The sequence below is a fragment of the Phyllopteryx taeniolatus genome, chromosome 12, assembly GCF_024500385.1.
Source record: "Phyllopteryx taeniolatus isolate TA_2022b chromosome 12, UOR_Ptae_1.2, whole genome shotgun sequence".
Classification (NCBI taxonomy): Eukaryota; Metazoa; Chordata; class Actinopteri; order Syngnathiformes; family Syngnathidae; genus Phyllopteryx; species Phyllopteryx taeniolatus.
The window spans coordinates 24,157,757-24,172,497 of record NC_084513.1 but is presented as its reverse complement, the minus strand read 5'-3'; the positions used below and the strand labels follow the sequence as shown (position 1 = coordinate 24,172,497).

Sequence of the window (14,741 nt, the reverse complement as noted above, 5' to 3'; positions counted from 1 at the left end):
AAGGTCTGTTAAAACCAAACAGCTGGTGCGAGTCGTCGATTCTTGCTCCCAAAACGGAAAAGCTTGATTTTTTTAATTTTATGGACAAAACGCTAACATTTAATTCCATCCAGTATGCTGCAAAGCTGAAAAGGCTCTTTAACGTATTTATTTTAAATAAATAAAGCAATATATTTATTTTAGTAATTTAACCTTTATTTGTCAATGTAAGATTAGAACAGAATTTGTAAAATAATAAATTATAATTTAATACGTCATATATGCCTCCTTTGTGACTCCATAAACATAAAAAATATGCTTATTTAAAAAAAATTGATGAAAAGAAATACAGATTTTAAAAAAACTACTTTAAATATTTTCTGCTGCGATGCGGTGTTGTCATCGCGTCTGCCTAACCCTTCTGAGGTTGATGGTTTGAATCTCGGCCGGCCTTCCTGTGCGGAGTTCGCATGTACTCCTCAGGCTTGCGTGCGTTTGTACTCTGGCTACCTTCCACATTTCAAAAAAACACAATATAGGTAATTAAAGACTCTATGGAATGCTTGCTTGCCTATCTATATGTGCCCTGCGATTGGCTGGCAACCAGTCCAGGGTTTGTCGCCCAAAGTCCACTGAAATGGGCTCCAGCTCACCCATGACTCTTAATGCAGATAAGTTATATTGAAAATGGATGGACGGACATTAATTGGGATTGAATACTTTTTAAATTTTTAGTTGAGTGTCTGGAGTGTCTACCCGCCCAACAAGCATCAAGTGAAAATAAACAAAAATATATGACGAGACCACTTACTACGTTAACCACTAACATGAATACAGCGTTGTCTTTTGTTTTTGCTGAGTTGTAATGTTACTTTCGACCGCAGAACTGCATTTGTATACTGTATATACATGATGCAATGGCAGTGACGCAGTGGCACAGTTTCACGCGTTTATTGATATTATCAATGCAAAACACATCAGACCTGCTCAGCCTCTGTGGAGAGGTTGGTGAGTCATGTCTTCACACGCTGCATCAGGCAGTATCAACACTTCAGAAGAGGGTTTAACAAGAGCACAGCGTGGTTATTGAAGAATATTCAATTAACAATATGACTAATAGCATTACTTTGTTGTGAGCATCTGTTTCTGCCAGACAAAAAAAAAAAAAAAGACTAGTTCTGTTTATTAATGACCAGTGTGATTCTTGATTTAACTTCAGGAGCCATTTTTCTGCACAGTCGAGGGCGTCCCGCAGTCCGCTTCCCCGCCGACGGTCGCCCCGGTTTCAGACGTCATTAAGGCCTCCGGCGGCGCTCTCAGCGCTTGCGCCGCTCTCTTTTCAGCTGAGTAGAAGCAGAAGAAAATAGACCGTTTTACTCAAAACAATGCATGGAAAGGCATGTTTCATGACAAAAGAGCTGAATTCTACAACGTCAAACACAATCTGTGATGCTCTGATTGGTTTTAAAACAATTTGGCACACGTGGCAATAATCTTTTCCGGACTCACACTGGAAAAAGAAAAATATGCGCACTAGTGCTTTACACAAACCGTTTTAAGTCACTAAACTTACCTTTTGGCATTTAAAAACAATAAAAAATGTTAGGGCATGCATGCAAATTGTAACAGCGAAGTAGATTACAGGGGTTATTAGTAGTTGCGTCGGGATTTCAGTTTCACAATTGGCCAACTCGACAGGACATCTCAAACGCAGCTGAAAAAAACCTCATCAACATCAACCAGCTGACTTGAAGCGAGAGGCCGCGCACACCCGGGAATAGTCGCCAGCCAATCGTAGCGCCTATCGAGACAAACAACCATTCACAACGTTCGAGTGGTCAATGAACCGAACGTGCATGTGGCAGGAAATGCATTCTTCTTTTCCTTTTTATTATTGTCCATCGACTGTCACTTATTGTACTGAGCAGCCAGGACAGAGGCGTGCAACACTTTAACCCAATGTCAGAGCTTTCGGGTTATTGTCACACACACACACCCCACCCCCCCTTCCAGTGCAAATGATGTGCGATGACGTCATTTCCGTGAACACCTTTAACCTTACCGATAGCGCTACATGGCGTCACAATGGGCTCTTCCAGTTGCCCTCTGTTGGCAATGGCCGCCCGGATCTTCCTGAACACGTAGAGGCTCGCTGTGATGCAAAACATTGTTATTAGTCGACTCGTACACATGTTCTCGTTACTTGACCTTGTTAGATCACAAGTTGTGTTAATTCTTGAGATAACACTGAAATTAGCCATCGGCAACATTGACATTTAAGTGGACTAACAGGGAAGGTAAACATGAAAATAATTATTCCTACACTTTGATCAGACAGGACGTACAGGATGAGTTACACTGTCAAACACGTCCTTAATGTTAAAAAAAAAAAAAAACAAGGAATGTTTATGTACGTGTAGAGGTAAATAAACATTGCCTGATTTGTTTACAACACAACGTCGTGGGCAGCCTGAACTAAAGACACTTCTGGTTAAAACATAGAAACACTCAAATGTACCTTTGATAATCAGTCAGACCATATCGGCAGTTTGCACTTTGCTCTGCTTGAGCTTTTTTTTTTCTTTCCGCGACGCGTAAACAAAAGCTATCCCGGAAGTATTGGAGAGGTGATGACCAATTAAGTACGACGAATGACAATGAAGGCGGGACCTAAGGTGAAAGTTACGTTCCAATTGGCTGAGTGTTTACGCAATTTAACACGTGACCAGGTGAAAGAGGGCCTAAATGGCGAGCTGGTACACCTCGTTCGCAATTTGTTGGGCCGTGATAATAAATGCATTTTGACGTATCAAGTTTGATGAAAGGCAAATTGTATGACGTTGCTACTTTGTTTAGTTTCATTAACTTTTGACTTTTATTAAACAAAAAAACTATGACGTTAAAAAAGGGGGTTTTGGATCCAACGGTCCCAAGTCTGGGCGTCCCCGCTGAAGCTACTGCCCCCGCGACCCGACCTCGATAAGCGGTAGAAAACTCTAATTATGACATTACTACTGCGTTAAGTTGGTTAGTGACAAGACTAGTACTTCACCACCATAGGAACCGAACTCTGATCCTTGTAAGTAGCAGACTTTTGCTCATGCACAATAAATTGTCACCCCACAAATATCAATAACATTGACGTCAAATGGACTTAAATCACTAAATTCAGCATTATTCTGCCAATATCAGAAATATGGACAACATTGGTGTGATCTATAATAATTTATTATCTTGCAATTTTACAGTTCACTTCATTATTCTTGCCCAATGTTTACAACGAATGGTCAAGTTATTTCAGGCAATAAACATGTATCTTCACTTAAGCAATGAGCACAGCAGTTTGTCATACAGTTGCATTTGTATTTTCAATATATACACACGCATCGATTCTATTTAACTTAGGTTTTCATGACAAATTCACACATTCTTTCAAAACATCAACATACATTACAAAAAACAGTGAGTCACATAAGGAATGATGTGTTGTTAGGTTGATATTCACTTTCAACAATCACAGCAGCGTCGTAAACCAATTGCCGACCAACTGTTCACTAAATGCCACACCAACACGAAGCACAAAACGATCACCGGCGGGACCTGGGGGGCGGACGGAGTGCTTTTTAGTCCATCCGGATCTTCTGGTTGGTCATCCTGTAGATGATGCTGTCGTAGCCCGGGTCCATGTTCCACAGGCTGTAACTGACGGCGATCACGGCGAGCGCCAGCGCGATCGTCAGCCACAGCACGATGTTGAAGACCACGGCGTAGTGGAAGTTGTACTTGTAGGCCAAGTTGTACGGGCTGCCTGGGTTGCTCTGCCAAAGACACTTACTGTTTAAAATCGATCAATTCTGCATAGCGGAAAAATATACCTCAATTCCTCAAATAGTGGCCTGCGCTCGTCAGCTAATGCCTTTTTTTTGGGTAATAAATAAAAAGAATGCACAGGTACAAATAAAAGCTTCTCTCCTACTAAGTACCTATAAGCTACTTTTTAAATGACCATAATTCCTCATGCATAATACGCACCACCAAAATCGCACTTTCGCACCCCAGAATTGCTGCTATCAATGCTAAAAAGATGAGGCCTTAGCACTCACAGAAGCCTGGCACTCCCTGTAGACGACGGAAAGTTTTTTTTATACACAATATGGACTTACAATCTGTTTGGATTCCAAAATGGAGCGAGATTTCCTGGTGAGAGGAGCCTCAAAGTTCTTCACGGTCACGACCTCCACCACAGCACTGTCGCCGTAGAGACCGTACACGTCCTCACCAAACTACAAAATGGAAAAAAAAAAAAAAAAACACAATAGTGAGAAGAGTCTGTAACTTGATGATTGTTAAGACTCCTCCTTTGATTCTTCACCTTCTGCAGGGCAGAGGAGAGAATGGCGACGGCGTCACGGTACTGAGGAGAGTCTTGGCCGTAGACGCGGGTCAGCTCCTCCAGGCCCGACAGCTCCAGGGAGTAAAGGTCCGGAGAGTGGTCCTTGGCCAGATGCCGATGCCTCTGCAGCTGCAACATAAAAACGTCACATTGTGAAGACAGAGGAACATTGGGGGGGGGGGGGGGGGGGGGGGGGAATAGCGCAGACACGAGAACTCACCAGAGCAGTGATGTCACGCAGGACTTGGATCTCGGAGAGGAACAGCAAATCGGCCTGCGGACGCGACAGGAGCGAGATTAGACAAGTTGAACGGCGGGCGCGGTTGTAGTGCAGAGGTGCGAATGGAAAGTGACCTCCGCGTTCCTGCTGAGGGAGCTGAGGGGCAGGGTGGCCAGTACGGAGCCATCTTGGGACAGGCGGCCTCGGATCTGCTGCAAAGTAACCGGCAGGTCCTCGAACACGGCGTTGGCTTTGCCCAGCATGTACAGCCTCTAATGGACCACACAAAAGACGCACGTCACAAATACTTCAACATCTGTGGTTCTCAAACTTTTTACGCAAAAAAAATAAAATAAAAATAATAATAATAATAATTTGCTTCCCAAGTACCAGCATCATGACCGACATGAAAATACAGTAGCATAGCAGGCCGAGGTAACAAGTATTCATCAAAAGCGTGAAGCTTTATTCCTAAAAAGTATATTTCATATTATTGCAAGTCACTGTAACATTAAAAATGTCCTTGAGATTTTTGGGTGTATCCTGTCATGATAGACATGTCCACATGTCGTTCGACAAAACTGGTGACAGCCGGCACGAGTGACATTTATCAGTAATACAGAAATGTCTTATTATTTTTATGTATTGTTATTGTATTTAGGTTAGCACCTGCTTGGTAAATATTTTTATTTAATTGATAATCCGCTGTATGCGAAATGTCACGTGACCGACGTGGACTTCCTGTGTATGCTGCGCTAACGATCGCGACTTCGGTTTGATGACGACTTGGCTCAAATTAGATTTTCTTTACGACAAAAGTTAGATTTATGTATATCATTTATTGATACAAATACGACATATGTAAATGTGAGCAAACCCTCAACATCGAATATTGTCATCTCGGTGACACCTCGTGTTCAACAAAAGACGTATTCGCTTAAAGTTTCCACAGGTGCTGTCACGGTCCCGTTCGCCTTTGTTTGTACCTCTTCACTCGGCGCGAGCTGCAGCACGACAGGCGTGTCGTCTGCGAACAGGGAGTGCACCGTCTCTGCGACGCCATCCAGCGTGAACGGCACCGGCTGCGAAGAAACAAGGAAAAACTCACTGGAGCTCCATTTTGTTTTCAGTAAATGTCCAGTAGGACTCACATTCTCCAAGGGATAGGAGGCCACGCTCTGAGGCAAGGCGAGGCCATCGGCTCCTCGGACCACCACCAGAACGTTAGCGCGGGGACGCTGGAAGAGGGGGCCGGCTTGCAGGCCTGGCCAAGACAGATCCTGAATGGATTCAAGACGCGGCGTTATTAGGGGTGGGGGTTCACGGTGCACGAAATCCACAGGTTCAGGATATGTCGAAACTTAGGAAAATGTCTTATGTAAGTTTGGTTAAAAGTGATAGAATGATGAACACAGGAAGTGCGTTCACATCAAACTTTTCATTTCAAATGTTGCGACAAAACGGGATGTTTAATAACTCTCCTGTACGTGTTCCAAAAATTCCCCAAACTTAACACGTATGACACCAGTCCCGGAATTTGAAAACATTTGTATGACAATCTTTTATTTTACATATAGCGCCACCTCGTGACGACAATAACTGTCATTCCGTTCCTTCTGTCGATCATTATGAGGAACTTGAGACCTCAAGACCCTCGTCGGCTTGCTTAGCAAGGGGTGAACCTCCGGCTCCTGAGGACGCTGCCTCGGTTTTACGTTAAAATTGTTTTATGTGCGATTTTATTCGTTTATATCCAGCACTTTGTTTCAGCTGGTGGTTATGTTCTTAAAGTGCTCTATAAATAAAGCCCAGTTGAGCTCATACCTCTTGAACAGAGAAGCCCATGGTTAGGGCCACCAGGTCGGGGATTTTCTCGCCAGAGATGGGCCAATCTCCTTTCTGGAAGGACACAAAGTCCGGCGCCTGCAGCACCGTCAAGCCGTCCCCACGGACACCTGCACGATACAGGAGAAAAAAAAAATGTAAAACGTGTTTGAAGAAAAAGAAAAAAAAAAAAAACAAGAAGCGACAACCACAAACTTCTGATCAGGTAACGATCCCAATCTTGTATATTGCTTCTTTAAAGGCAACAGATAATGGAACATTTACTTTTTAAATCCTTGAATACAAACACAAACATCGTGCTCCCACAAGGAGAATAAAAGCGGCACTCTCCGTTTTCCGCAGCGATATGGGGCACAGAAAAAGGACTCATTTCAGCAAGACAAGCAAGGGGTTATGTAAAGTGCCCTATAATTCTTGACCCATGGCTAATTTTGACAAACGCATATCACACGCTATGAAGGCACTTGGGAAGTGTTTTAAATTGTGAAGAAAACGAAAATGGCCCGTAACATTTTCAATGAAAACTGAGCAATGTTTTTCCATTTTTTTTTTTTTGTAATAAGAAGGCAGAAACTCGTGACGCAAAGATGCCGAGTGTCACATGACTCACGAGCCTTACATTAGCGACTCATCTCGCAACCTCGGGTCTTTGTGGCCTATTAAAACAATGTTGGCACGCACTTTAGAGGGGAAACAAAAAAAACAAAACAAAATTCTTACAAAGCTAAAATTGCTTCGTGTTCCGACGGAGTGTTTCCTCAATTGCTGTTAGCTGACTAAGCAAATGTAAACCTACCTGATGAAGATAGCTACAGCAGGCAAAAATGCGAAAATACCACGAATATGCATCGCATCTATACAAATCGAGAACAGCGCAACGAACGCGCAAATCGACGATGCTACTAGTGCTAGCTCCGTCGGTTAGCCGATTGTCAACCGCTAACTCTTTGACGCCAAGACTCGGTAATATTATATTATAGTGAGAGGAGATGCGTTTAAAATAAAAAAAAAATAAATAAGGATAGCGTGTATAATTTTGCAGTTCTTACCGGTCGCGCAGAGGAAAAAGAGGGCAAACACGACGGAGGACAGAGCCTCCATCCTCGTACAGCCTTTCGGTGACATCTTGCCTTCTCTTTGCGTCCAGCTGAGGTCACATGATCAATGACGTCACACCAGGATCACGTGGTACCGAAAGTGATAGACGCATGCGCACTAACCGAGGCTAGATAATGTTGTTCGTGCCTATGTGGCGGCCATGTTGGGGAGGTCGACGTTCCCACAAAGGCAATCCGACACCGTAAACTTGCTCATTTCTCAACCAGGCCAATTTCACCCATGGTAAAAACTATGCTCTAGAAATATGTCTTGGTGAATTTCGACGAAAGCGTGCAACAGACGTCTGTGCAAAAAAAACAAAAAAACAAAAAAAAAAAGGTGCAAAAGATCCACAATGTTGCTGTTTACTTGATGATTTTGATGCAGTTGGGGATAGTTCCGTCTATCCTATCTCTTATCCTTTAAGTTGTGAAAGGCAAAATTGGCCTTAAAAAGGTTCGAGGTGCTTCTTGTTCAATTCGATTTGTAATTTAAAATGAGTATAAATTAGATCAAATGATGAGTATTAGAAGATAATTCCATTTGATTACGGTTTCTATTGATAGAAGCGTTTTTGTCATGTTAGCAACCGTGTCAATACAATATTAGACAAGTTGAACGGCGACGAAATTCCAATCGAGTGTATTTTTATCGTGCAATTACCAAATTTGACATTTGATGGCGCTGCAGGTGTCCGCATGAAGTGGCATGGTGTCGGCTGGCGGTTGCGCAGACAAAGCGCAGCCCGAGACGATATTAACTTATTCCTAAAGATGGCAATGTAGGATTGCGTCGTCGTGGACAATTTGGCTAAACGGTTTAATTTGACAATTGATACCCAATTCATTTAGTTCCACTTAGTCCCTCCAGCGCTAAACGTAACCTCACAATTGAAGGAGCAGCACGCACATTTCATCTTGCAGTTTGTATATTTATTTTTTTAAAGCAACTTCTTTTTGTAAAATATAAATACAAATTAGGAGATATTTTAATTACAAAGTTAAAACAAAACAAAATGAACATCCCCAAAAAAGGTTGATTTACTGCAGTAGCCTCACTGTTAGATATATACACAAGCTCTTTGCCAAAGGGTGAATCAGTATCACAATAAAACTATAATACAATCAACGCTGTACTCCGCGTGTTAAATTACAGACTGGACAGGAAGCACAATTTTAACATTAAAAAAATGAAAGGAAAAAAAAAAAGAAAACAAAAAGAATTGTACATCATGTGCTCCCTGTGAACTCAAATAGCACATTCAACAGCACACATGCATGATGTGCTGCACTCACACACCGTCCGCTTATCAGAAACAAGAAAAAAAATCTTTATGTACACACACACACACACACACGTACATACATACATATATTTATATTTATTTGTACATATATTAATTTATAAAAAATACGACCATCAGTTATTGAGAGTCAAGGGTATGGCTAAGCTAACACAGGCCGGGTCAGCCAGCAGGTCCAAAAGTGTTTATGTACAGCGCCTGGCGGGGAACTGTGGCCATCATCCCGACTCCCGCCGGACCGGAAAAGCCAACCGCAGCCCGAGAGGCCGAAGGAGGTCAGTGCTTGTCGTGAGCCGGGTTAAGGATGAGGCCCACCTGGCCGGCCGCCTTGATCCTGTCCTTCAGCTTGTCCCTGGCCTGCTCCCAGCGGTCGTCCAGGCACTCCAGCGAGGAACCCAGCAGGGCGGCCAGCTCGGCGCTGTCCTCCACCAGGTCCAGCAGCTCCTTGCTGTCCGGCTGGAAGCCCTCCAGCTCCTCGGGGCACGAGAAGAGCTGCGACAGCGAGGCCTGCCGGTAAAACTCTGCCTCGGACACCGTCACCACCTCCATGTGGGGGAAGGCCTGCCGGAAACCGCGGGCCGACATGCGCAGCCGGCGGAGCACATCGGACAGGAGCAGCCAATTCCTAGGCCTGAGAGAGATCAAATCAAGAGCAAATTAATCACTGATGACAAACCACAACCTGTATTTACTTATTTGACTAATCATTGAAAGTCATTCATTACACTACATTATGCATTAGCCTCTTTCTGCACTACTCGGAGTTAATTTCCACAAAAGACTGAAGATAGTATTCAAGACCTTTAACAAAACAATGTCCCACCCCCTAAAAAATATAAAACATTTTAAAAATCCCAAAACTGTAAATGTAATTTTTATATTAAAAATACATTTTGAATGAAATTAATTTGTAATTTAAAAATGTTAAATATATTTTAACCTTGATTTCATTCAATATAGATTTATATATCATCCATTCAATATATTTAATACATTATAAATTAACTCTTATTTTAAAATGATTTGAAAATATATTTTAACATTAACAAAAAATATTTCTATTTACATTTGTGATGTACCATGTTTATAATTAACAATTTGAAAGTAAAATATTTTTTTATTTGAAATTTACATTTAAAATGAAATTTGTAATTTTTTTTTAAATGTGGAAATATGTCAAAGGATTGTTTTTTTATTTTAATCACTGCAAGTCTTCCCAGTTAACATGGATATTTGACTTCTAAAGCCGTCAATGGCAGTGAATGTATTCAAATAAAAGGTTGACTTAATTTTATTTTTAAAAAATTTCAAACAAAAAAAAAACAACAACCTATTCATAATAGCCACAGATTAAAATAAAACAAAAAAGCCAGTTGTTCACAACATTTGACTTTCAGTCTTCCAGAACATGCATGTCATCATCACTGATTGTGCGTGTGATGATGAACACAAACTGAGTGACATCACGACCAATCCAAGTGCTGCGTATAATGATTGACAGGTCATCGGCCAAACGTCTGCATGAACAGTGACTGAAAAGCTGACCAGTGACTGTACACTTGTGCAGAAAGTCACGACTTCAACACAAATTTGTGCCACAGTGCAAAGAATACGTGGCAACTTTTCAAAAATCCTGGCTGGAAACTTTTTTACACATCTCCAAAAAGTGGAGCTGCCCAGCAAAAAGACATTTGGTGACGGCAAGGTCAAAATTATCATAAGGTGCGTGCCAAATTTAGTTTCTGTGCTACGGGAAAAAGGTCTGCATTATTCCCAACACTTGGGAATGGCGGGACGCTCACCCGTGAGAGACGGACACCTGGATGTTGTAGCACGGCAGCAAGGGCCGGTCGGAGAACTCAAACTCAAACACCTCCCTCCTGCCGTCCTCATCGTCATCGTCGGGACCCGGCGGGTCGGCCAGGATGTCGCAGGCTCCGCCCTCTTCGGCAGACTCTGAAAGGCGCAAAACGAACGTGAGCTCGAGGGACACGCTTTACGACTCAAATATGCATCACAGGCCATCCGCCTTCACATTTGACACAAAACGGCTCGCTGATCCATTTGACGCAAAACACAGCCAAGCGTCCCGCGATCGGATTGATGACGCCAGCGCCGACATCTTGCTATGACGTACGCGGTACCCGCCGGGCAGCGACAACTGCTTGCGACGTGCCAGTGTGAGTGAGAGAAGTGAGTGTTGGGTGTTAAACCTCACACTTCTGTCCCATCATTGCAGAATTCCCATCGTCGCCGCCGCACGACCTCCAAAGGCAAAAAATTGTCAGGTTGACCTAGTCCCCTCATTCCGTGTCGGTGCCGTTTAATTTATTTCAAAAAAATAAAAAATTAAAAAAATTTAAAAACAATTTAAAAAATGCAATATTTAGAAAAAGACTGAAAAATTTTGACTTTTACAGGCAGTGTGACAAAAGTTTAAGTTAAACCTCTGATACTACATCTGAAGGCAGAAAATTGTCAGGTCAACTTTGTGTCAGTGCATTTTATAGTGAACCACAACATGGAAAAAGGTGGGAAAATGCAGGCGTTTACAAGGATTGCGAAAGAGGTTCCGTTATAGTTCTGATATTAACCGCTGAAGCCGCTGTTTACAGTAATAAAATAGGGACTGAGCCCGACCACCAACAGCAAAAAGTCACTTCCCGTAAAAAGGTTTCAAATTGCCACAAGATGGCACCAAAGCACTACTTTTCTATTAGACAGGGTTATGGCACCATCTTGTGGCAACTTCGGAAGGAGCACAAAAAGTGTAAATATGGAAGAATTCAGCCAATAAAAGAGGATGGGTTAAAATAAATAAATAAAGACATTTCAGCTAGGAGAACACTGTCTCGAGAATGGGAACACAGCTGAAAAATGTCAGCTTTTAAAGCAGTGTAAAAACTAAAAATACTTTCCGTTACAGTTCGGATACCGCGTCCAAAAGCGGAAAATTCCCGGGTGGAATTTGTCTCCCCCATTGCGTGTCTGTGCTGTCTATTCAGAAAACTCCACAGATAAATACCAGCTTTTACAGCAGCCAGTGTGAAAGGGGCTTTTGTTCCTGCCCTCATATTTAGTTCCAAAGGCAGAATACAGCCGAATCGTTTTCGTCCCCAATTCCGCCTCAGTACAGAACAGCGACATTGTAAAAGGGGAATTCTAATTAAAAAATAAATCAATAAAGGTATTCAACAGGCAGCTAGAAAAGGATTGTTGTGATCAGTACTCACCACACACCGCGCTGCCGTAGAATTCCCAATAAAGGCCGGGGTCGTCATCTGCGCGCCCCTGAAGGTCAGCAAAATAATCTATGGAGAGAGGAGAGGAGCATGTGACTCACCAGCCGGGACCCAGGGGGGACAGGCAACCAGGCAAACAATTGCCCTTGGAGACAAGAGCGGCGAATGGATAAACGGCAGTAAAAGAGGAGGAGGAGGAGGAGGAGGAGGGAAGAGAGGACGTGGTCGGGGAGTGCGGAGTGATGGGGCGGGGTGGGGTGGTGGGGGGGGGTCTAATGGTCAGGGGCCAGCAGCTTCACCACGGGGGAGGGAGCGACTGACTCTGCTGGGTTAAAGCTGGCTCAGTTCAGAGCGGGGCTGCAGACGGCTGCCAGGAACAAGAACCACACACAGTTTTGCTGGGGCGCGCACGCACACACGCGCACGCACACACGCGCGCGCGCGGTGAGAGCAAAGTGTGTGTTCAGCACATACACACAAACACACGCGCACACACATTCGGCGAATCAGGGCCGGGCTTTGTGCCAGCGCTGAGGCGTGGGGCGTCTGGCGTGTGTTTGGAGGGATTAACGGCCTCCAGATGAGTGGGACCAGGTGGAGGGGGGGGATGGGGGAGGGGGCATCGCTCGCTCCCTCTCTCTCTCTCTCTCTCTCTCCCCACCGCGAGGCATCGATCGACGTGTCCACGCTCTTATCAAAGTTCAACACCACCTTTTTGCAGCCCTCGCCATAGGACCCACGGCCTGTGGGGCGTAGCCAGCCCCACAGCCCCACATTTGATCCAATTCTAAAAAGCCCCAAAACATTCAACCCACAAATGCTCGTAGCATATAAAGACAAAGTTATGTTCCCTCGTTGCATTATATGTGATCAAGTATGGCCCTCAAAAGGTTCGCCACTTAAAGCACCTCAGCTTCACATTTTCTCTTCCGTTTTCACCCTGATTAAATCAGTTTTAATGGGTCCAACCTGACATTATGCGGCCGAGTCCTGTTCTCCCCATCTCGAGTTACCTGGGAAAGGCGCACACGGGCCCTAACACGCACCACAAAAGCAAAGTCTCCAGGCCGGAGCGAAAGCCATTGCCTCACGTACGCTGAGTAAACACAGTTGGCGTTGCCAAGTAACCAGATAGACGAACTCAGAGGCAACAGCACGCACTCCTGCGGGCTCAAACTCCCTTGTCTAACAGGTGGTCGAGGGAGTGGGGAAAGGGGGCCCGCCGGAGGGGCGAGGCGGGCTGACAGCGGCTGACACGTCTGCTGACGGCCGGAGGGGAGCGTGGGGCGGGAAAAGGGGGGCGGATGGTGAGGATTTGCAAAGCGGGACTCGGAGCAACAGGTTGCGCAGAGGTCGAGGCGCCGAAAGGGCCGCAGACAGGACCGGGGCCTCCGGGGACGGGCTGCTGCTGAGCAGCCGCTTTAACATTTGAGCCCTCATCACCTGCGTGGGCCACCACCATCGCCACCCGTCGGCCTTTTCGTCACCGGCATTTTGTAATACAAGGTCGAACCTTTGCCAATGTGTCATCTGCAGCGCCAAACATCCCAGCTGTATTACAACCGGGGAGGTTATGTAATTTTTGGGCTGCAGTACTGAAACATCTGAACCGAAACCCCCGACAAGTTGACGGTGCCGACCACAGTCGCGGGGTACCTGAAGGGCAGAGCTAGACAAGCTGCGGTCCGCTGATTGCGAGACAAGTGCAACTTCTGTACGAATTGGATTTTGTCGACTTCAAGCCAACTGACCCACGGAGCTGGCTGCAAGAAAGCACTACCAGTGCACAACCAAGTTGAATTCATTCGCTGCTTACGCCACCAGACTACTGAACTGATAAACGGGGTCCTCCTGGTAGAACGTTTTCTACCTTGAACATATCAAATCCATATCAGTTATGTGATTCAGTGACGGCGAGGAAAGAAGCGCCAGGATAAAACCGCTTACCGGTGAGGAAGCGCTCCATGATGTCACTGTGGCTCATTTTGAGGAGGCCCCGGCCGGAGTACGTCGCCAGGGTGGGGTCGGCCCCGTAGGACAGCAGGACGCGCACCACGTCCAGGTGGTCGTTCTCCACCGCGTCGTGAATGGGCCTACAAATACACACGCCATCATTTGAAGTACCTTGTGCATGCATCTCATTTTGATAAAAGCAGAATTAAGAGTAGTTGCTCCACCTTGTGGGGAAGTTAGCAAATTAGAGTTGCGTCACTACAAAAAAAAAAAAATTATATATATATATATATATATATATATATACACACACACACACACACACACACAGACACATCGGTGTGGCTTTGACACACAAGACAGTGACACAGGAAGCTCAGTACACAAATTGTTTTATGAACAAAATATCGCTTCTGTTCACAAAGTATGCGTGCTTCAGTTCGCGAACAGTCACGTCATCCACGTTGGAAGGCTCAGCTTTTGGTTTTCTTGTGTGTGACGGTGACTTGGTTCTGGGGGTAAAACGGATTGGTTCTATTTCCATTCATTCTAATGGGAGAAATGTTTTCGGTTGGCGAACAGTTTTAAGTTCATTAACAGAGGTTGGTCTGTACCAAAAACAGGGAGCAGTCCTTGACGACGTAGGTGGGTCCAAGTAAAAAAAGGGCTTAGAGGTCCAAAACTGCAGAGCGCGTGTGTCACAATGAC

General features: G+C 44.5%; 2 protein-coding genes and 1 long non-coding RNA gene across 7 annotated transcripts in view; all 3 read right to left on the bottom strand.

The window, feature by feature from the left end:
• Positions 1 to 914: 914 nt before the first annotated feature.
• On the bottom strand, positions 915 to 2,628 carry LOC133486642 (uncharacterized). The gene is made up of 3 exons (XR_009791090.1): positions 2,498 to 2,628; positions 2,042 to 2,131; positions 915 to 1,322 (listed from the first exon to the last, which is right to left on the bottom strand). It is a non-coding gene; the product is annotated as an uncharacterized LOC133486642 (long non-coding RNA).
• Positions 2,629 to 3,189: 561 nt separating this feature from the next.
• On the bottom strand, positions 3,190 to 7,643 carry atp6ap2 (ATPase H+ transporting accessory protein 2). Its single transcript, XM_061791552.1, has 9 exons — positions 7,487 to 7,643; positions 6,417 to 6,547; positions 5,744 to 5,872; positions 5,579 to 5,674; positions 4,727 to 4,864; positions 4,593 to 4,646; positions 4,352 to 4,501; positions 4,143 to 4,262; positions 3,190 to 3,797 (listed from the first exon to the last, which is right to left on the bottom strand). Exons 1-9 carry the CDS (start codon positions 7,560 to 7,562, stop codon positions 3,603 to 3,605), a joined length of 1,089 nt encoding a protein of 362 aa, XP_061647536.1. The 5' UTR covers positions 7,563 to 7,643; the 3' UTR covers positions 3,190 to 3,602.
• An 802-nt stretch (positions 7,644 to 8,445) lies between these two features.
• The window catches only part of bcor (BCL6 corepressor), a 44,484-nt gene continuing 38,188 nt past the window's right edge, over positions 8,446 to 14,741 (bottom strand). For 4 of the 5 annotated variants that reach the window (XM_061791550.1, XM_061791548.1, XM_061791546.1 and 1 more), the window contains 4 exons: positions 14,028 to 14,173; positions 12,072 to 12,149; positions 10,641 to 10,794; positions 8,446 to 9,469 (listed from right to left, as the gene is read on the bottom strand). In XM_061791550.1, the coding sequence (XP_061647534.1) occupies positions 9,115 to 9,469; positions 10,641 to 10,794; positions 12,072 to 12,149; positions 14,028 to 14,173 (733 nt within the window). In that variant the 3' untranslated portion in view covers positions 8,446 to 9,114. The remainder of the gene's footprint in view (positions 9,470 to 10,640; positions 10,795 to 12,071; positions 12,150 to 14,027; positions 14,174 to 14,741) is intronic. The other variant, XM_061791551.1, reaches the window with a different exon arrangement.